At 38.5% G+C, this 18,258-nt stretch overlaps 1 protein-coding gene across 1 annotated transcript in view; it reads left to right on the forward strand.

The window, feature by feature from the left end:
- Positions 1–18,258, forward strand: part of IL1RAPL2 (interleukin 1 receptor accessory protein like 2) — a gene marked incomplete at its 3' end in the record, with an annotated part of 1,466,967 nt that overhangs the window by 1,116,230 nt on the left and 332,479 nt on the right. The window contains exon 6 of the mRNA XM_081115342.1: positions 303–377. Coding sequence (XP_080971468.1) covers positions 303–377 — 75 coding nt within the window. The remainder of the gene's footprint in view (positions 1–302; positions 378–18,258) is intronic.

Genomic DNA, 18,258 nt, shown 5'->3' on the forward strand with positions numbered 1-18,258 from the left:
ATACTTTTAAAATCTACATTTTCTTAAATTCACAAGCTTATAAAACCACTCAACATAGTCTATCTGTTTGATCATGTTGGAAAGTGTAGCTGATGAAATGGCCTATTTACAGTGATCAATGGTGCTCTAAATATTCTGGAAAACGGGTATTGTATGGATAGAGTAATAACTCAAGTAAGAATACTGTCTAATAAATGTTTATACACCATAAAGTCTACAAACATTGAATATAATAAATGATATAATTTTTCTATCCTGTAATTTATTTCAAAATTTTTACCTTCTTTTATTTTCTCTCCTAGCTTTACTCACAGACAAGCCTCCAAAGCCATTATTCCCTATGGAGAATCAGCCAAGTGTTATAGATGTACAGCTGGGTAAGTCCCATTCTGGGAATAATAGATCCTAAACTTGCTCTCTGTTAACAGATGGGGAAAATTGCATGAACCAAGAAAGGTTTATTGACACTGTTATTACATGCAAATCAATTTATGTCTACTCATTTATAACCCTGGAGTTCAGTGCAATAGCAGTTTAAGAAAATGTGTTTGTATTGCATCAAGAAATGGTAATACTAATTGGTTACACTGGGTATTAAGTGTGCTGTAGAGCAGAGATTTTTAACTCTATGACTGATAGATTCATGAGTGTTGTACATTAGTGATTGGTACAGAAAACTTTTAATGGTTGTAAGCATTTTTTTTCAAGTTAAAAATCATTAACCTTTGTAGAATAATGACTTTCAAAAAATAAGCCTCAAATGGCCTTGAAAATATTTTGATAATTTTATTGCCAATGGCAGACTATATGGTTATTTAAAACTTGTTTTAGGGAAAAATCTTGAATATTTATGAATCATATGGTGTTGGGAAAAGGACAAAGTTGATTGATAGGTGTCGCTGTCTTTTTATGGTCTCAAATAAGGATGCAAGGTATTGGGCCCTTTATTGTGTGTCCCCTACAACTAATCCTTGTATTTAAAGAACTTTAAGCTTAAAACTCAGAGTTCTGCCAGTATCTCTTTTAAACCTTCACTTTAACCTTTGTAAGCCTTCATCAATTGAGTTCCAATCTATTCTTCAATTCTAAGAATGTCTTCCATTACGAACAAGAGAACTGAATAAATATGCTGGAAATGCATTAGAGTTACTTTGTGCATATAATTTATGGAAATATCTGACTATAGTGGGACCTACCAATTTATAGCCAGGTACGATGAATAGACCCCAGTATTTCATTCATTTTTTACTCAACTTTAAATGATTTAATTTATTGGGGTGATAATAGTTAATAAAATTATGTAGGTTTCAAGTGTACTATCTCTTACCTTTTGGGACAGCATGGATGGACCTGGAAAATATTATACTAAATGAAACAAGCCAAACTGAGAAAGACAAATATCACACGATCTCACTTATTTTTGGAATCTAATGAACAAAATGAATTGACCAACAAAATAATACCTGAAGCATAGAAGCATGGAACAGTCTGACAAACCTTGCTGTGGGGGTGGGGACATGAGAAGAGATACAACAAAGAACTTATATATCTACTAGAGGCCCGGTGCACAAAAATTTGTGCACTCGGGGGGATGGGGGGTCGCTGAGCCCGGCCTGTGCCCTCTCACAGTCTGGGACCCCTCGGGAGATAACAACCTGCTGGCTTAGGCCTGCTCCCGGGTGGCAGAGGGCAGGCCCAAACCCTAGGTGCAGCCCCTGGTCGGGCTCAGAACAAGGCCGATTGGGGAGTTGGGGCGCCGCCCCCTGTCATGCACAGAGCAAGGTGGATTGGGAGGTTGCGATGCCACCCTCAGTCACGCTCAGGGTAGGGCTGATTGGGGGGCTGGGGCACCGCCCCCTGTCACACTCAAGTCAGGGTCAATGGGGAAGTTGTGGCACCACCCCCTATCACCCACAGAGCAGGGCCGATCAGGGGGTTGAGGAGCTCCCCCCTGTCACTCACAGAGTAGGGCCAATAGGGGAGTTGGGGCACCGCCCCCTGTCACACACAGAGCAGGGTGGATCAGGGGGTTGGGGCGCCACACCCTGTCACACTCAGGGCAGGGCCGATGGGGAGGTTATGGCTCTACCCCATCACACACAGAGCAGGGCCCATGGGGGGGGGAGTTGGGGCGCCGCACCCTGTCACACACAGAGCAGGGCTGCTCAGGGGTTTGGGGCGCTGCACCCTGTCACACACAGAGCCACAGGGTGATCAGGGGGTTGGGGAGCTCCCCCCTATAAGGCACAGAGCAGGGCTGATCAGGGGGTTGGGGTGCCTTCCCCTGTCCCGAACAGAGCAGGGCAGATAGGGAGGTTGTGGCCTCGCCCCCTGTCACACACAGAGCCGCACGGTGATCAGGGGGTTTGGGCACTGCCCCCTTTCACGCTGATCCTGGTGCCGGGAGGCCTCGTGGCTCGCTGTTCCTGGTGCTGGGAGGCATATTACCCTTTTACTATATAGGATAGAGGCCTGCTGCATGGGTGGGGGCCGGCTGGTTTTCCCTGAAGGGTGTCCTGGATCAGGGTGGGGGTCCCCACTGGGGTGCCTGGACAGTCTGGGTAAGGGGCTGAGGGCTGTTTTCAGGCTGGCGGGTGACTGAAGCTCCCAACCACTCCTTTTTTTCTTTTTCTTTTTTTTTATTCTGGGCCAGCTTTAGCTCTGGCTCCAGCTCTGAGGCCTCTGCTGCTGAAAACAGGTATCTGGTTTGTTTGGGTTCTATAATAGAAACACTGTATCAACTCCAGCTCTGAGATCCAGGCTGGCTGAAAGGAGGTTTCTGGGGTTTTGTTTAGCTTCTATATTTGTAACAATGTTTCAAACTGGAAGCTCAGAGGCCGGCAGCGGCAGGCGGGGAACTTTGGAGTCCTCCATCACTGAAACAAGCAAGCCTCATGTTAACTTCAAGCTGCCTGGCTGCCGGCCACTATCTTGGCTGGCAGTTAATTTTCATATCGCCCTGATTAGCCAATGGGAAGGGTAGTGGACATACGGCTAATTACTATGTTTCTCTTTTATTAGATAGGATATGCATAGCTCATGGATATGAGCAATAGTGTGGTGAAGACCTCGGAGGTAGATAGGGGTTTGGAGGAGAGTGGTACAAGCCGGGGGGTGGGGGGGAGAGGATTTATGGTTGACATCTGTAATACTATCATAATAAAGATAGACATTAAAATAAAGAAAACAGGTTATGAAATAATTGTTCATGCTTTTATTTGAGAGTTACATTCAGTTCTCTGTTCTGCATATTTCTAAAGTCAATACAGTAAATGAAAATTTTCAGTGGAAGTATTTGTTAGTGTATGAAGTTGGCATTGGTGCAGATATTTTGTTGTCTCTAGAGGAAAATAAACATTTTTACTCTCCATGCTATAGTGTATTCCATTAGGCATCTACAATGTTCTAGAAATTTACATACTTTTTGCTGAAAAGTGATGACAGTTTGGTTATTGCTATATTGTGTTCACAGTATAATGCTGAAAGAAGATTAATCTTAACCAAATAACTGTATATTTTGAGAAGATAAACAAGTTCTTAACAAAATAATCTGAAAACTATTATTCTCACAGTGCAAGCAAATTCAGCTGCAACTGCCCATAGTAATGTATAAAATATAAAAACAAACGCAATGTTCAGAACACACAAAAATCTAATTTGGTCCTGTTATGTTTGATTTATTTATTTTCTCTTTCTGAATGTATATTTAGCTTTTATTTTAATAAATAAATATTTACTCCACCAGGACTAATTCTTTTTTGGCAGTTGGAAGGAATTTTTGTTTTGTTTTGTTAAAAAATGTTTTATTTTCAGAGGTGAAACCTTTGGAATTTAAAATAAACATCATATTCTTTAGAAAAATTATTTTACAATACAGGTAGTTTTAAAAATATTTCTCTGTGAAATGATTTTCATTAAAATATTTATTAATTCTAAAAATGCTTTCTGGAAACATGGGGGAGAATGAAGGAGGAGGTGAATTATTTCAGGGTGTCTGATTATAGCTTTTTATCCAGTCCAGTAAGGTAAGTAAAGGGTCATAAGATAAATGTTTTAGGAAACTAAGTTAATGAAAATGACATTCAACCTGAAATCACACCATCCAGTAAAAAGAAAGATTCACATAACAACTTGGAAAAAAAAACACACAAAATATTATACTCATTAGAAGCTACTCTTAGTAGTAGAAACAGTATATACAACATAAAAAAAAATTCTTACCATTTATTCAACACCTGTCATTTGCCAGGGTCTGTGCTAGGTATTTTAGAGTCATGATTTCTAATTCTAAAAACCATTCGTAGGTATATGGTTAAAGCTGTTTTTTTTTGATACAGAAGAAAAATAATTTCATTAAAGTTTAATGACTCATCAAAAGCATCACAGAGCTCGTAGATATTAGAACTAGGTTTAGAATCCGAGTTTTCTTCCACACAATACAGCACCTACCATAAGGAAAAGTATCAGTCCCCTAGTGCCTGTGTCCATTGGTTATGCTTATATGAATGCATACAAGTCCTTTGGTTGATCTCTTACCCCTCCACCCCCACCCAGCCTTCCCTGTCTTCCCTCTGAGGTTTGAGTCTTTTTGATGCTTCTCTATCTCTGGATCTATTTTTGTTCATCAGTTTATGATGTTCATTATATTCCACAAATGAATGAGATCATGTGATATTTATCTTTCTCTGATTGGCTTATTTTGCTTAGCATGATGCTCTCCAGGTCCATTCATGCTGTCGAAAATGGTAAGAGTTCCTTCTTTTTTTACAGCAGAATAGTATTCCATTGTGTAGATGTACCACAGTTTTCTAATCCTCTCATCTGCTGATGGGCATTTAGGCTATTTCCAAATCTTAGCTATGGTAAATTATGCAGCTATGAACATAGGGGTGCATATATCCTTTCTGATTGGTGTTTCTGATTTCTTGGGCTATATTCCTAGAAGTGGGATTATTGGGTGAAATGGGAGTTCCATTTTTAATTTTTTAGGAAACTCCATACTGTTTTCCACAGTGGCTGCACCAGTCTGCCAGTAGTGCATGGGGATTCCTTTTTATCCATATCCTCTCCAGCACTTGTCATTTGTTGATTGTTGATGATAGCCATTCTGACAGGTGTGAGGTGGTATCTCATTGTTGTTTTGATTTGCATCTCTCAGATGATTAGTGATTTTGAGCATGTTTTCATGTGTCTCTTGGCTTTCTGAAAGTCCTCTTTTGGAAAGTGTCTATTTAGTTCCTTTGCCCATTTTTTGATTAGGTTGTTTATCTTCATTTTGTTAAGTTGTATGAGTTCCCTGTAAATGTTGGAGATTAAATCTTTATCAGAGATAACATTGGCAAATATGTTCTCCCATGCAGTGGGCTTTCTTGTTGTTTTGTTGATGGTTTCTTTTGCTGTGCAGAAGCTTTTTTTATTTTGATGTAGTCCCATTGGTTTATTTTCTCCTTAGTCTCTCTTGCCCTAGGATCTGTGTTTGTAAAGATATTGCTATGACATATGTCTGCAATTTTGCTGCCTATGGAGTCTTGTAGGGTTTTTATGGTTTCCTGTCTTACATTCAAGTCCTATAGACATTTTGAGTTTGTTTTTGTGTATGGTGTAAGTTAGTGATCTAGTTTCATTTTATTTTATTTTTTTTCATTGAGACATGCATGCATGCACTCATTTTTCATTTTCCAGCTGGTGAGGGGATGCCAAGTGCTAAAGACACAGACTCTCTCATTGAAGGGCCCACATTAGCCCTCACATCAGGAATAAGGAGAGAGAGATTCTGGAGCAGATAGGCCCTCTGTTTTTTTTTTAATATATTTTTTATTTATTAAGATATTACATATGTGTCCTTATCCCCAAGTTACCCCCTAGAGCCCCCCCCCCGCTCATGCCCTCACCCCCCCCCGTTGTCCATGTCCATTGGTTAGGCCTATATGCTTGTATATAAGTCCTTTGGTTGATCTTTCCCCCTTACCCCCACCCTACCCTACCTTCCCTTCAAGGCCCGACAGTCCAATCAATGCCTCTCTGTCTCTGGATCAGTCCTTGTTCATCAGTTTATGTTGTTCATTATATTCCACAAATGAGTGAGATCATGTGGTATTTATCCGCTCTCCAGTTCCATCCATGCTGTGGCAAATGGTAAGAGTTCCTTTTTCTTCTTCCCTTTCTTAAAGAATACCTTTCAGCATTTCATATAATGCTGGTTTGGTGGTGATGAACTCCTTTAGCTTTTTCTTATCTGTGAAGCTCTTTATCTGACCTTCTATTCTGAATGATAGCTTTGCTGGATAAAGTAATCTTGGTTGTAGGTTCTTGCTATTCAACACTTTGAATATTTCTTGCCACTCCCTTCTGGCCTGCAAAGTTTCTGTTGAGAAATCAGCTGACAGTTGTATGGGTACTCCCTTGTAGGTAACTGACTGTCTTTCTCTTGCTGCTTTTAAGATTCTCACTTTGTCTTTTGCTCTTGGCATTTTAATTATGATGTGTCTTGGTGTGGTCCTCTTTGGGTTCCTTTTGTTTGGGGTTCTCTGCTCTTCCTGGACTTGTAAGTGTACTTCTTTCACCAGGTAGGGGAACTTTTCTGTCATTATATCTTCAAATAGGTTTTCAATATCTTGCCCTCTCTCTTCTTCTGGTACCTCTATAATTCTGATGTTGGTACGCTTGAAGTTGTCCCAGAGGCTCCTTACACTATCTTCATATTTTTGGAATCTTTTTTCTTTTTTCTTTTTCGGTTGGGTATTTTGTGTTTCTTTGTATTTCAAATCTTTGACTTGATTCTTGGGATCCTCTTGTCTGCTGTTGGATCTCTGTATATTAGTCTTTATTTCAGTCAGTGTATGCTTAATTTCTAGTTGGTCTTTTTTCATATCCTCCAGGGTCTCACTAAATTTATTGGTGGTTTCCATAAAATTCTTGAAAAACCTTATAAACGTGGTTTTGAACTCTACATCCAGTCGTTTGCTTTCCTCCATTTCTGTCATTTGTGACCTGTTTCTTTGTCTCCGCATTTTTTTATGCTTCCGTGTTGGTAGAGTGGTTTTGTGTGCTAGGTGTCCTGTAGGGCCCAGTGGCTCACCCTCTCCAGTTACCTGAGGTAGATACTCTTGGTGCACCCCCTTGTGGGCTTTGTGCACAGTCTTGTTGTAGTTATGCCTTGATTGTTGTAGGATCACTTGGAGGAATTGACCTCCAGGCCAATTGGCAGTGAGAATCAGCTGTGTCTTCAGTGGGAGAATTTCTGTGCTGAAGACACCCTTCTGGGGCAAGACTTGCTTCAGTGGGGCTTTGGTGCTCACTGAGTCTTTCCCCTGAGTGTGTCCCTTATGGATCTAAGGAGTTGTAATCCAGATGGTCCCCCTCTAACAACTGGGTACACTGGCTCTTGGATCTGAGGATGTGCTAATTTAGCCCTGGCCTGAAGTTACCCGGCAGGAGCTACGAAGCTGCTGTGGGGCCTTGGACCTTCTCTTGGAAGTTCTGGGTCTGTCTGGCCCAGCTGCAATTTTTTAGGTAATTTTCAGGTTGCAAAGGGCGGGGGCATTCATATGCAAAAGCCTCTGCTGCAGCCTGGGTGGGGCAGGGTCTCAGGGAATCAAAGGGTGGAGCAAGTAGCTATGGCGGATCCTCAGCCTTGCCCTAAGGGGCCGCGTCTCAGTGTCCCGATAATTGCTGCAAGCACCTCTGAGGGAAAGCCGCCCTCAAGTTCAGAGTTCTGCCTGCTTCCAGACAGTCCAGTTTCTCCCCGTATGAGTCCTGGGTCCCCAGAGACTTCCCAGGACCAGAGTTCTGAGCAGTCGGGAGCTTGTGACTCCCTCCCGATTCAAAAAGACAGCCGCGTCCTCAGGTGCCAGCCCCTTTCCGCGTGTGCAAGCCTCCGTACCTCTGCACTTTACTTCCGCAGCTCCTCTGGCTCTCAGTGTGCTTTTCTTTCCTTCTAGTTGTAGAATTTCCACTCAGCCAGCCTTCTTGTATTTCTGGATGATGTCCGTTTTGCCTTTTCATTGTATTTTTGATGTTTTTGTGGGAGGCAGCAATTTCCCGGTATTTACCTATGCCACCATCTTAGTTTCCCTAGTTTCATTTTATTGAATGTATCTGACCAAATTTCCCAGCACCATTTATTGATGAGACTGTTTTGACTCCATTGTTTGCTCTTGCCTCCTTTGTCAAATATTAATTGAGTATAATGGCTTGGGTCAATTACTGGTTCCTTTATTCTGTTCCATTGGTTTATATGTCTCTTCTTGTGCCAATACCAGGCAGTTTTGAGAACCGTGGCTTGATAATATAGTTTGATGTCTGGTATTATGTTCCCTCTAAGTTTGTTCTTCTTTCTCAGGACAGCTGTGGCTATTCGGGGTATTAGTTTTTTATTCCAGATGAATTTTTAGAGAGTTTTTTTCTAGATCTTTGAAATATGCTGTTGGTATTTTAATAGGTATTACATTGAATCTATAGATTTCTTTAGGTAGTATGGACATTTTGATGATATTGATTCTACAAATTCATGAACATGGGATGTTGTTCCATTTGTTTATGTCTTATTTTATCTCTTTTTTCAATGTCCTGTGGTTTTCTGAGTACAGGTCTTTTACGTCCTTGGTTAAGTTTATTCCTAGGTATCTAATTTTTTTTTTTTTGGTGCAATGATAAATGGGATTTTTTTTTAATTTTTATTTCTGTGAGTTCATTATTGGTGTATAAAAAGGGCATATATTTCTGGGCATTAATGTTGTATCCTGCTACATTGCCAAATTCATTTATTAGGTCTAGTAGTATTTTGATGGAGTCTTTGGGATTTTCTATGTATAGCATCATGTCATCTGCAAATAAGGATAGTTTTATTTCTTCTTTTTCAATTTGGATGCCTTTTATTTATTCTTCTTGTCTGATCGCTATGGCTAGTACTTCTAGTACTATGTCAAACAAGAGTGGTGAAAGTGGGCATCCCTGTCTTGTTCCTGTTCTTACAGGAAATCATTTGAGTTTTTGCCCATTGAGTATGATGTTGGCTGTAGGTTTCTCATATAGGGCTTTTATTATGTTGAGCTATGATCCCTGTATTCCCACATTGCTGAGAGTTTTTATAAAGAAAGGGTGTTGGATTTTGTCAAATGCTTTTTCTGTATCAATTGATATGATTATGTGATTTTGTCTCTCAGTAATTTTATATGATGTTTCACATTTATTGATTTGTGGATATTGTACCATCCTTGCATTCCTGGAATAAATCCCATTTGGTCATGGTGTATGATCTTTCTAATGTATTGCTGAATCCAATTTGCTAAAAGTTTGTTGAGGATTTTAGCATCTATGTTCGTCGTGAATATTGGCCTGTAGTTGTCTTTTTTTGTGGTGTCTTTATCTAGTTTTGGAATTAGGATAATGCTAGCTTTATAGAAAGAGCTTGGAAGTGTGCCTTCCTCTTGAATTTTTTGGAATAGTCTGAGTAGGATAGGTTTTAGTTCTTCTTTGAATGCTTGGTAGAACTCTCCTGTAAAGCCATCTGGACCAGGGCTTTTGTTTGCTGGAAGAGTTTTGATTGGTTTCAATAGTTATCGTTAGTTGTTGGCCTATTCTGTTTTTTTTATTCTTCTTGTTGAGTTTTGCGAGCTTGTATTTTTCTAAAAATATGTCCATTTCGTCCAGGTTGTCCTTTTTGTTGGAATAGAGTTGTTCATAGTATTTTTTCATAATTGTGTTTATTTCTGTGGGATTGCTTGTTATTTCACCTCTTTCTTTTCTGATTTTGTTTACTTGGGTGCTCTCTGCTTCATGGTGAGTCTGGCTAGAGGTTCATCAATCTCCTTTATCCTTCCAAAGAACCAGCTGTTAGTTCTGTTAATCTTTTATAGTGTCTATTTTTGGTGTCTATTTCATTTGTCTCTGCTCTGATCTTTATTATTTCCTTTCTTCTTGCTTACGCTCGGCTTTTTTGCTGTTGTTGCTCTCTTTCACTTTGAGTTGTAGGATTAGGTAGTTTTTTACCATTGTTTCTTTCTCTTTTTTTTGTGGTAGTCTTGTAGAGCTATGAATTTCCCTCTCAAGACTTCTTTCACTGTGTCCCATAGGTTTTGGATTGTTGTATTTTCATTGTCCTTTGTTGCCATGATGTTTTTTATTTCTTCTTTAATCTGGTAACCCAGTCATAGTTTAATAGCATGCTATTAGGTCTCCATGTGTTTGATTTTGTTGATTGTTTTTATTGTAGTTGATTTCTAGTTTTATGCCATTGTGATCTGAGAAGATGCTTGATATGATTTCTATCCTTTTGAATTTGAATAGACTTTGTCTGTGCCCTAATATGTGGTCTATCTTTGAAAAGGTCCCATGTGCATTTGAGTAGAATGTATATTCTCTGGCTTTGGGGTGAAATGTTCTGAAGATGTCAATTAATTCCATCTGATATAATGAGTCATTTAGGATTGATGTTTCTTTGCTGAGTTTTTGTTTAGAGGATTTGTCCACTGGTGATAGTGGGGTATTAATATACCCTACTATGACTGTATTGCTGTCAATCTCTCCTTTGATATCCTCCAGAATATTTTTAATGTATTTGGGTGCTCCTGTATTGGGTGCATATATGTTTACCAGAGTCATTTCTTCTTGTTGGATTGGTACCTTTATTATTATGAAGTGGTATTCCTTATCTCTTGTTATGTCCTTCACTTTGAGATATAATTTATCAGAAATGCATATTGGTACCCCAGCTTTTTTTTAAATTTCCACTTTCCTGAAAAACATTTCTCCATCCCTTCACCATCAATCTCTTTGAGTCTTTTTTTCTGAGGGGGGGGGGTTCCTGTAGACAGCAGATATGTGGGTCATGTTTTCTTATCTACCTAGCTACCCTATGTCTTTTGATTGGGGCATTTAATCCATTTACATTTAAAGTTATTATTGATAGGTACTTGTTTGTCACCATTTGTGTTCTTTACACCTGTGTTCCTACTTCGCTCCCTATTTCTTCTTTTTACAGTAGACCCTTTAGCATTTCTTGCATTGCTGGTTTGGTGGTAATAAACTCCTGTACTCCTTTTTTGTCTGTGAAGCTCCTGATTTCACCCTCAATTTTAATTGATAGCCTTGCTGGGTACAGTATTCTTTGATTCATACCCTCCCTTTGCATGATTTTGTATATTTCATTCCATTCACTTCTGGCCTGATGTGTTTCTGTTGAGTAATCAGTCGCTAGTCTGATGGGGGATCCTTTATAGGTAACTTTCTGTCTTTCTCTGGTCAATTTTAAGATTCTTACTTTGTCATTGGTGTTTGCCAATTTAATTATAATGTGCCTTGGATTGGTCTTTTAGGGTTCATTTTGTTTGAGACTCTGAGCTTCTTAGTTGGTGTGAATTTTTTCTTCCCTATATCAGAGAAATTTTCTGTCAGTATTCTGTCTATTCCTTGCTCAGTTTCCTCTCCTTCTGGCACCCTTATTATGTGGATGTTGTTACATTTTGTGTTGTCCCAAAGTTCCCTTAGGCTCTCCTCCTATTTTTTAAGGTTGTTTTTTTTAAAATATATATTTTATTGATGCTTTTACAGAGAGGAAGGGAGAGGGATAGAAATTTAGAAACATCGATGAGAAAGAAACACCGATCAGCTGCCTCCTGCACACCCTCTACTGGGGATGTGCCCGCAACCAAGGTACATGCCCTTGACTGGAATCGAACCTGGGACCCTTCAGTCCACAGGCCGACACTCTATCCACTGAGCCAAACTGGTTAGGGCTAAGGTTGTTTTTTATTCTAGATGCTGCTCTGCTTGGGTATTTTTTCCTATCCATTCTTCTAGTTCACTGATGTGGTCCTCTGCTTCTTCTAGTCTACTGTTGATGCTTTCTATTGAGTTCCTTATAACAGAAATGTCATTTTTCATTTCTTCTTGGTTCTTCCTCATTTCCTTTTGGTTTTTACACATATTGTTGGATTCGTCTTCCATTCTTTTCAGCGACCTTATGACCATTTCTCTGAATTCTTTCTCTGACATATTGCTTGCATCCATTTCATTTACTTCCTTTTCTGGTGATGCCTCCTTTTCTTTCATATGCGGGCTGTTTCTTTATCTTCCCATGATCTCTCTTCTCTGGGTTTATGGTTTTGTAGCTCTCTCTCGCCTTCCTTGATTGAAAGGCACAAAATACAACACAACAAGGCACAATGCACAAGGCACTGAACACAAATGTATTCAAGATACTAATAACCCCAAATAAAGGTGTCCACCAGAGAAAAGAGAATTAGGGGATAAAAATAAAAGGGAGTGCAAAAATGATATTGATAGATGGAATAAAAGTAATTGAGAAAAGAAAGAGAGTAAAAAGAAGTGGGGAAAACTATTTATATGGGGAGGATACTCCAATAGAAAAACCACTAATTGCTCAGTTTCCTCTCCTTCTGGATTCATTATTATGTGGATGTTGTTTCGTTTTTTGTTGTCCCAAAGTTCCCTTAGGTTCTCCTCCTATTTTTTAAGGTTTTTTTTTTCTAGATGCTGCTGAAAAATGCAAACAAATACCCAGAGATGAATGCAAACTACAAACAACAACTAATAGCAAGTGAGAAGAGGAAAATCAGAATGAAAAAATAAGCAGAAACAAAAACAATAAAAAAGAGAAACAATCTCACCAACAAGCACGAAAACAAACAAAAAAACAATCTAATCAACAATCAAGCAAGCAACAATAGGACAGAGTGAAAGCAAGCAAACCCAAACAAAATAAAACACAAAAACCTATAACAAAAAACAAAACAAAACAAGAACACAATAATAGCAACAACAAAAAAAGCGGAGAGAAAAAAGAAAAAAAAATTGGATAGTGAAAAACGGAAAGAGAATGTTGTGTATGGACTTAGAGCAGGGGATGGAAAATTAGATATAAAAGTAGGATGATTTTTTTTTAACAGGAAGTAAAAAAGAAGGAATAGGTAAAATATAAAGCAGGAATAGGGTAAGAGAAACAGAACTACAAAATGGGAAAAGTGAGGAATAGAGTGCTGGCATAAAGGTAAAGTTGAGATAGAGTAAAATGATACTAAAGGAAAAATATAAATAGAATGTAGAACACTAATTCCAAAATAAAATAAAGAGAAAATAAAATGATACTTAAAAAAAGGTAAAATAGTAGTAGTAATAATAGTGATTAAAAATAAAAAAGGTAATAATTAAAAAGGTAAAACCAAGTGAGAAAAAAAGAAAAAAAATAATTTCTTAAGTAAAAGATGAAAAAATAAAAATGCGCAGTAGTAAAAGTCATTCATTTCCTCTTTTGTCACGCCTGTTTCCTGTAGGTAGTCAGGACAGTATTGAGGTTCCCTACATTCCACTGCTCCTCTGTATTGTAAGCCACAGTCCTGATTTTCAAGCAGGCAGTATTTCTTTGTTTCTTAGATTCCTTTATTTGTGTTTATACAAGGGTCAATTTGTGAGCAGTGTTTCTGGATTGAACTCCTGGACTATAAGTCCTCTCTAGCCAGTATTTAGCTTTTGTTTTCCCTGTCGAACTTAATACTGGTTTGGGAGACTGGAATGCCCCAGAGCTGCTTTTTCGATAGTCACTCCCCGCTCCGATTCCCAGGTTCCACAGAAACAACTCTCTCCTGCAGTCTCCCAGAGTGTCCCCAATTGGGTGATCCTATGTGCTGGGCTTAGTAATCAAAATCATGGATTTAAAAAGAAAAAAAAAAAGAGCCAGAGTAAGTGTGCAAACTCATGACTTTTATCCTCTGAGACTGCGCACATGCCTTTTTCCCCTGGCACTAAGCAGCCAGTTTATTGGTAAAATTTCAGGGTGCTTTTTTTGCGCCCAGTCCCACTATGCGTTGATTTTTAGAGTTCCCCTCTGCCAGCAGTCTTGCGGATCCCCTTCCACATTTGCGGATCATGCTAGCCCCAATGGCCGTGGGTTTTGTGGGGCGTAGAATTCCCTGAACCTCTAGATCCCATTCACACGTTTCTCTCTCCTGCCTGGATCTCAGACCCCATCTTTTCCCAGGCGACATCTGACCTTTCCTTGAGAAGGTGCAGAGCTCATCAGAGTCTGAGTATTCGTGCTGCTAGAGATCCAGTGTTCCTGGGTTCGCAGCTGTTCCCTGGGTGTTGTTGTAGATTCCTGGGATGTATAGGGTTCTGATAACAGCCACTCTCCATCTTCAAGATAGCATGGTCTCTGTGGCAGAGCTGGTTGCTCAGGGAGAGATTTCAGCAGCAGTGGAGGCTGCCCTGGTCAGGGGAGCCCAGTCCGGAAGTTCACAACAGTCCCTTGGAATATAGCTGTACCTCACCCACAAATATACACTCCCCATACACTCCACACATTCTCCTTTCATTCTCTCCTCACACTATCTTGTAGTCTGCCTTCCTGTCAGCAGCCAACTTCCAGACAATCTCATTTTTTTTTTAACGTGAGGAAATTCAAGCCCAGAGAATGAAAGTAAAATTTCAAGATTCTACAGATAAGCTGTACATGAAATCTGAGACACGGTTTTCCCAAGTCAGCCAGGATGTTTTACACTATATTCCTGCTATCTATCTAATAAAATTAAACCTATTCTTGAATTTTTCTTCGTTTAACATTTTTTCAAGCTAACATTTAAAGTAAATGTAACTTATTTTCTATGGACCCTCATAGGTTTCTAGTGCCTGTGGAAAAATAGGTAAATGGAGAATAATCTTAGGAAACAAAGAAAGAAATTGGGTTTTGGTTATGTTTTTCCTTTTTCCTGTATCTCAAATGGATACATGTTGTACAATTTATGTTTCTCTTACTTTCTTTCTCAAGAGAATTAGTTATTTGAATTTGAATGATTCATACATTGTATAAATTACAAACAGTAATCTGACCTTTTCAACAATGTATAATTTTCAGGGTATGCTATTGTATATCACCTCTTGTTTGCAGCATCAGTGAACTGTGGGAAAGAGGTGGAATGGCCTTCAAATCTAAATATACAATACTAAGAAGATCAAAATAATGTTTCATGAGATTATTTTTCAAACATGGATTAATCAAGAATAGTCTGTCATATTACTCTCTTGCTTCCCTCTCTCCCCTACCAGACACACACAATAGGAACATCTAATTAAAAATAACTGTGTGTATGATGATGATGTGGATGGCAAAATTGAACAATGTAATAACTAAAGTTGCAATAATGTTTTAGTTCATTTTGGAAAGAGGTTTTACTATGTAAAATCTCTAGATTAATTTCAAAACTGAGTTTGATAGTACTGCAGTCAACTCTAATCTTGAAATTTTGTTAGATATCTTTAATTATCTCAGTTTTCTAGTTTTAATTAAAACATTAATTTTAACCTCTACCGGCTTTGCTCAGTAGTTAGAGCATTGGCCCTCAGACCAAAGGTTCTCAGGTTTGATTCCAAGTCAAGGGCATGTACCTTGGTTGCAGGTTCATTCCTGGCCCCTGTTGGGGCATGTGCAAGAGGCAACCAATCGATGTGTCTCTCTCAAGTCAACGATTCTCTCGCTCTCTCTCCTTTCTCTCCCTCACTTCCCCTCTCTTTAAAGAAAACAATGGAAAAAAAATCCTCAGGTGAGGATTAAAAATTTATTTTATTTTAATGTCAATATTGAAAAACTATTTGGCACATACTTAAGAGAAGCACAAGATATCAAATTAAAATGGTAGTATAAAAGTTAAGAATCATTTCAGTGGCATTTCCTTATTAGTTGTAAAATAATTTCTACAAAATCAATTTAGAGATGAAGCCCCATGTGAAAACCCATTTAGGGGAAGTAGCTTTAGTGAAGGAGTAGGTTTCTAGTGTGATTTCAATACCACTGGGGTCCAGCCGCTGCCATAGATCCCTTAGGGTTCTGCAAAGTGGGTTTTGAAAACTCTGTTCTATTGCAATGTACCACTGCCTGATAAGGCCATTGATCCTCTACAAAACTAACTTTTATTATTTTTCCCCAAGAAATAATGATACCCAGAAGCTCCCTGAGTGCAGGAAAGGGGTATTTTTTTACTTATTTCAGACTCTATATAGTAAACTTGACAGTACTAAGCCCATAGTAAGATTCCATTCTACACTTGGGACTACCTTCAACATCAGGGGCCCTTTTATAGATCATATTGCTCAAATTAGTAAAAGATTTCTAAAATAGTACCCAAAGCTAGTGAAAGATGTAAGACTACATTATTTATATCACTTAGCTTTAAAATCTGTGTTTCAATTTCACATTGTCTCTATACTGCTACTTGTGTATCATAAGGTTTACTTCAAGTAGCTGTTGTTTGCCAGCTCTGAAAAAAATTCTCAGTAGATGCTCTTAGGCTTCAGAAATTGGAAATAATAGTTGTGGAGTCAACCATAGAAGATCCCTAAGGATCTGGGAAAAAAAAGGAAATTTATTTCTTTACTGATGACTTATAAAAGGGTGAAAATGTGAACTTTCCCATTTTGTTCTGTGTCCAGTACTGCTAGATTTATTCATTGACCAAGCACCAGTGTTTACAGAGTCATTCTCAAAACATGGAGGGAAAGTATTGAATAATAACTACAAACTAAATGACAGTAGATCCACAAAGCTTTAATTAGAAAATTATTTTCTATAAGGCATTAGATGAAAAGGGATATGGTCCTAGTTGTATCACAAAGAAGCTTGGCTATATAAGGCTAGAGATTTTGTTTCAGTAACTCATATTTTTCTTTGTAATCTGCAACATAGGGATTCATCATGCAATTATCACATATTTATTGACTACTTGATATGTGTCAGGCCCAGTTGTAGGCATTGGAGATATAGCAGTAAATAAGACTGAAAAAGTCCCAGCCCTCATGGAGCTTTAATTTTATTTTACTTTATTTTTATTGTTAACACTATTACAGATGTCCCCATTATTCCCCCTTTTGCTCACCTCTACCCAGCCACCAAATCCCTTCCTTCTGGCCATCGCCACACTATTGTCTAAGTTCATAGGTTATGCATATATGTTCTTTGGCTAATCCTTTCACCTTTCATCCAGTCCCTCTCCTCCCTCCCTTCTGACAGCTGTCAGTCTGTTCCATGCCTCTGTTTCTACTGTGTTCATCTGTTATTTTTTTTTTTCATTATATTCCACATATAAGTGAGATCACATAATATTTGTCTTTCTTGGACTGCCTTATTTCACTTAGTGTAATAATCTCCAGGTTCATACATGCTGTCACAAAAGGAAAGATTTTCCTTTTATATAGCCATGTAGTATTCCATTGTGTAAATGTATCTACTGATAGGAACTTGGGCTATTTCCAGATCTTGGCTTCCATGAGCATAGGAGTGCATATATTTATTTGAATTAGTGTTTTGAGTTTCTTCAGATATATTCCCAGAAGTGAAATCACTGGGTCAAAAAGTAGTTCCATTTTTAATTTTTTGAGAAATCTCCATACTGATTCCATAGTGGCTGCACCAGTCTGCATTCCCACCAACAGTACACTAGAGTTCCCTTTTCTCCACATCCTTGCCAGCACTTGTTGTTACATTGATTACATTTTACTTGGGGCAAAGAGACAATTGTTAAGAGACGCAAACAAGTATATAAAACGTTCACAGCTTCTGATAAGTTCTACAAAAGAAAAGAGTCATATATGAACTCACTGGGGGAGACGACTATATAAAAAGCGATCATAAAATGACCTCATGAACAGTTGACAGGCTGAGAACTGAAGGAAAGGAATGAACCAATCCTGGAATAAGCTCAAGGAACTTATGACAAAGCGCTTGTCTTTAATTGGCCAACATAAAGATTATAAACTGGTACAATGACTGTGGGAATAGGCTAGAAAGAAGATAAATGGCCTTTATAACAACTGGGCCTCATTACTAGCCTAAGGCTGACAGAAAATAATAATAACTTTCTTATGACTTAATATGTTTAAAGATTTATAAATCATATTTAATTTCATAAGAGATATAAGTAGAAGCAAATGTTTGTGTGCTATGCCTCTGAATTCTATTGGCAGTGAGCAATGATCTAGTAACCAATTAAAAATATTTCAAAGGGTAAGATCAATAAGAATATGAAGTTTATAGCCAGAAAATAGGCCACTTGGACAGTTATCCAGTTGACCTTATGAGTACTAGTCTCTAAAAGCAACTGTAACTAGATGTGAAAACCATAAGGTATTGTTTACCACTAGTCCAGGAAGATACACTTATAATGTTTTATAATCAGTGGTATATAAGCTTAAACATCAGTTAAGTTGTGGAAGGCTTCTTCATATGCTTTCCCCATCTTGAAGTTTTATAGT

Source organism: Myotis nattereri, assembly GCF_964212035.1.
Source record: "Myotis nattereri genome assembly, chromosome: X".
In the NCBI taxonomy this organism is placed as follows: Eukaryota; Metazoa; Chordata; class Mammalia; order Chiroptera; family Vespertilionidae; genus Myotis; species Myotis nattereri.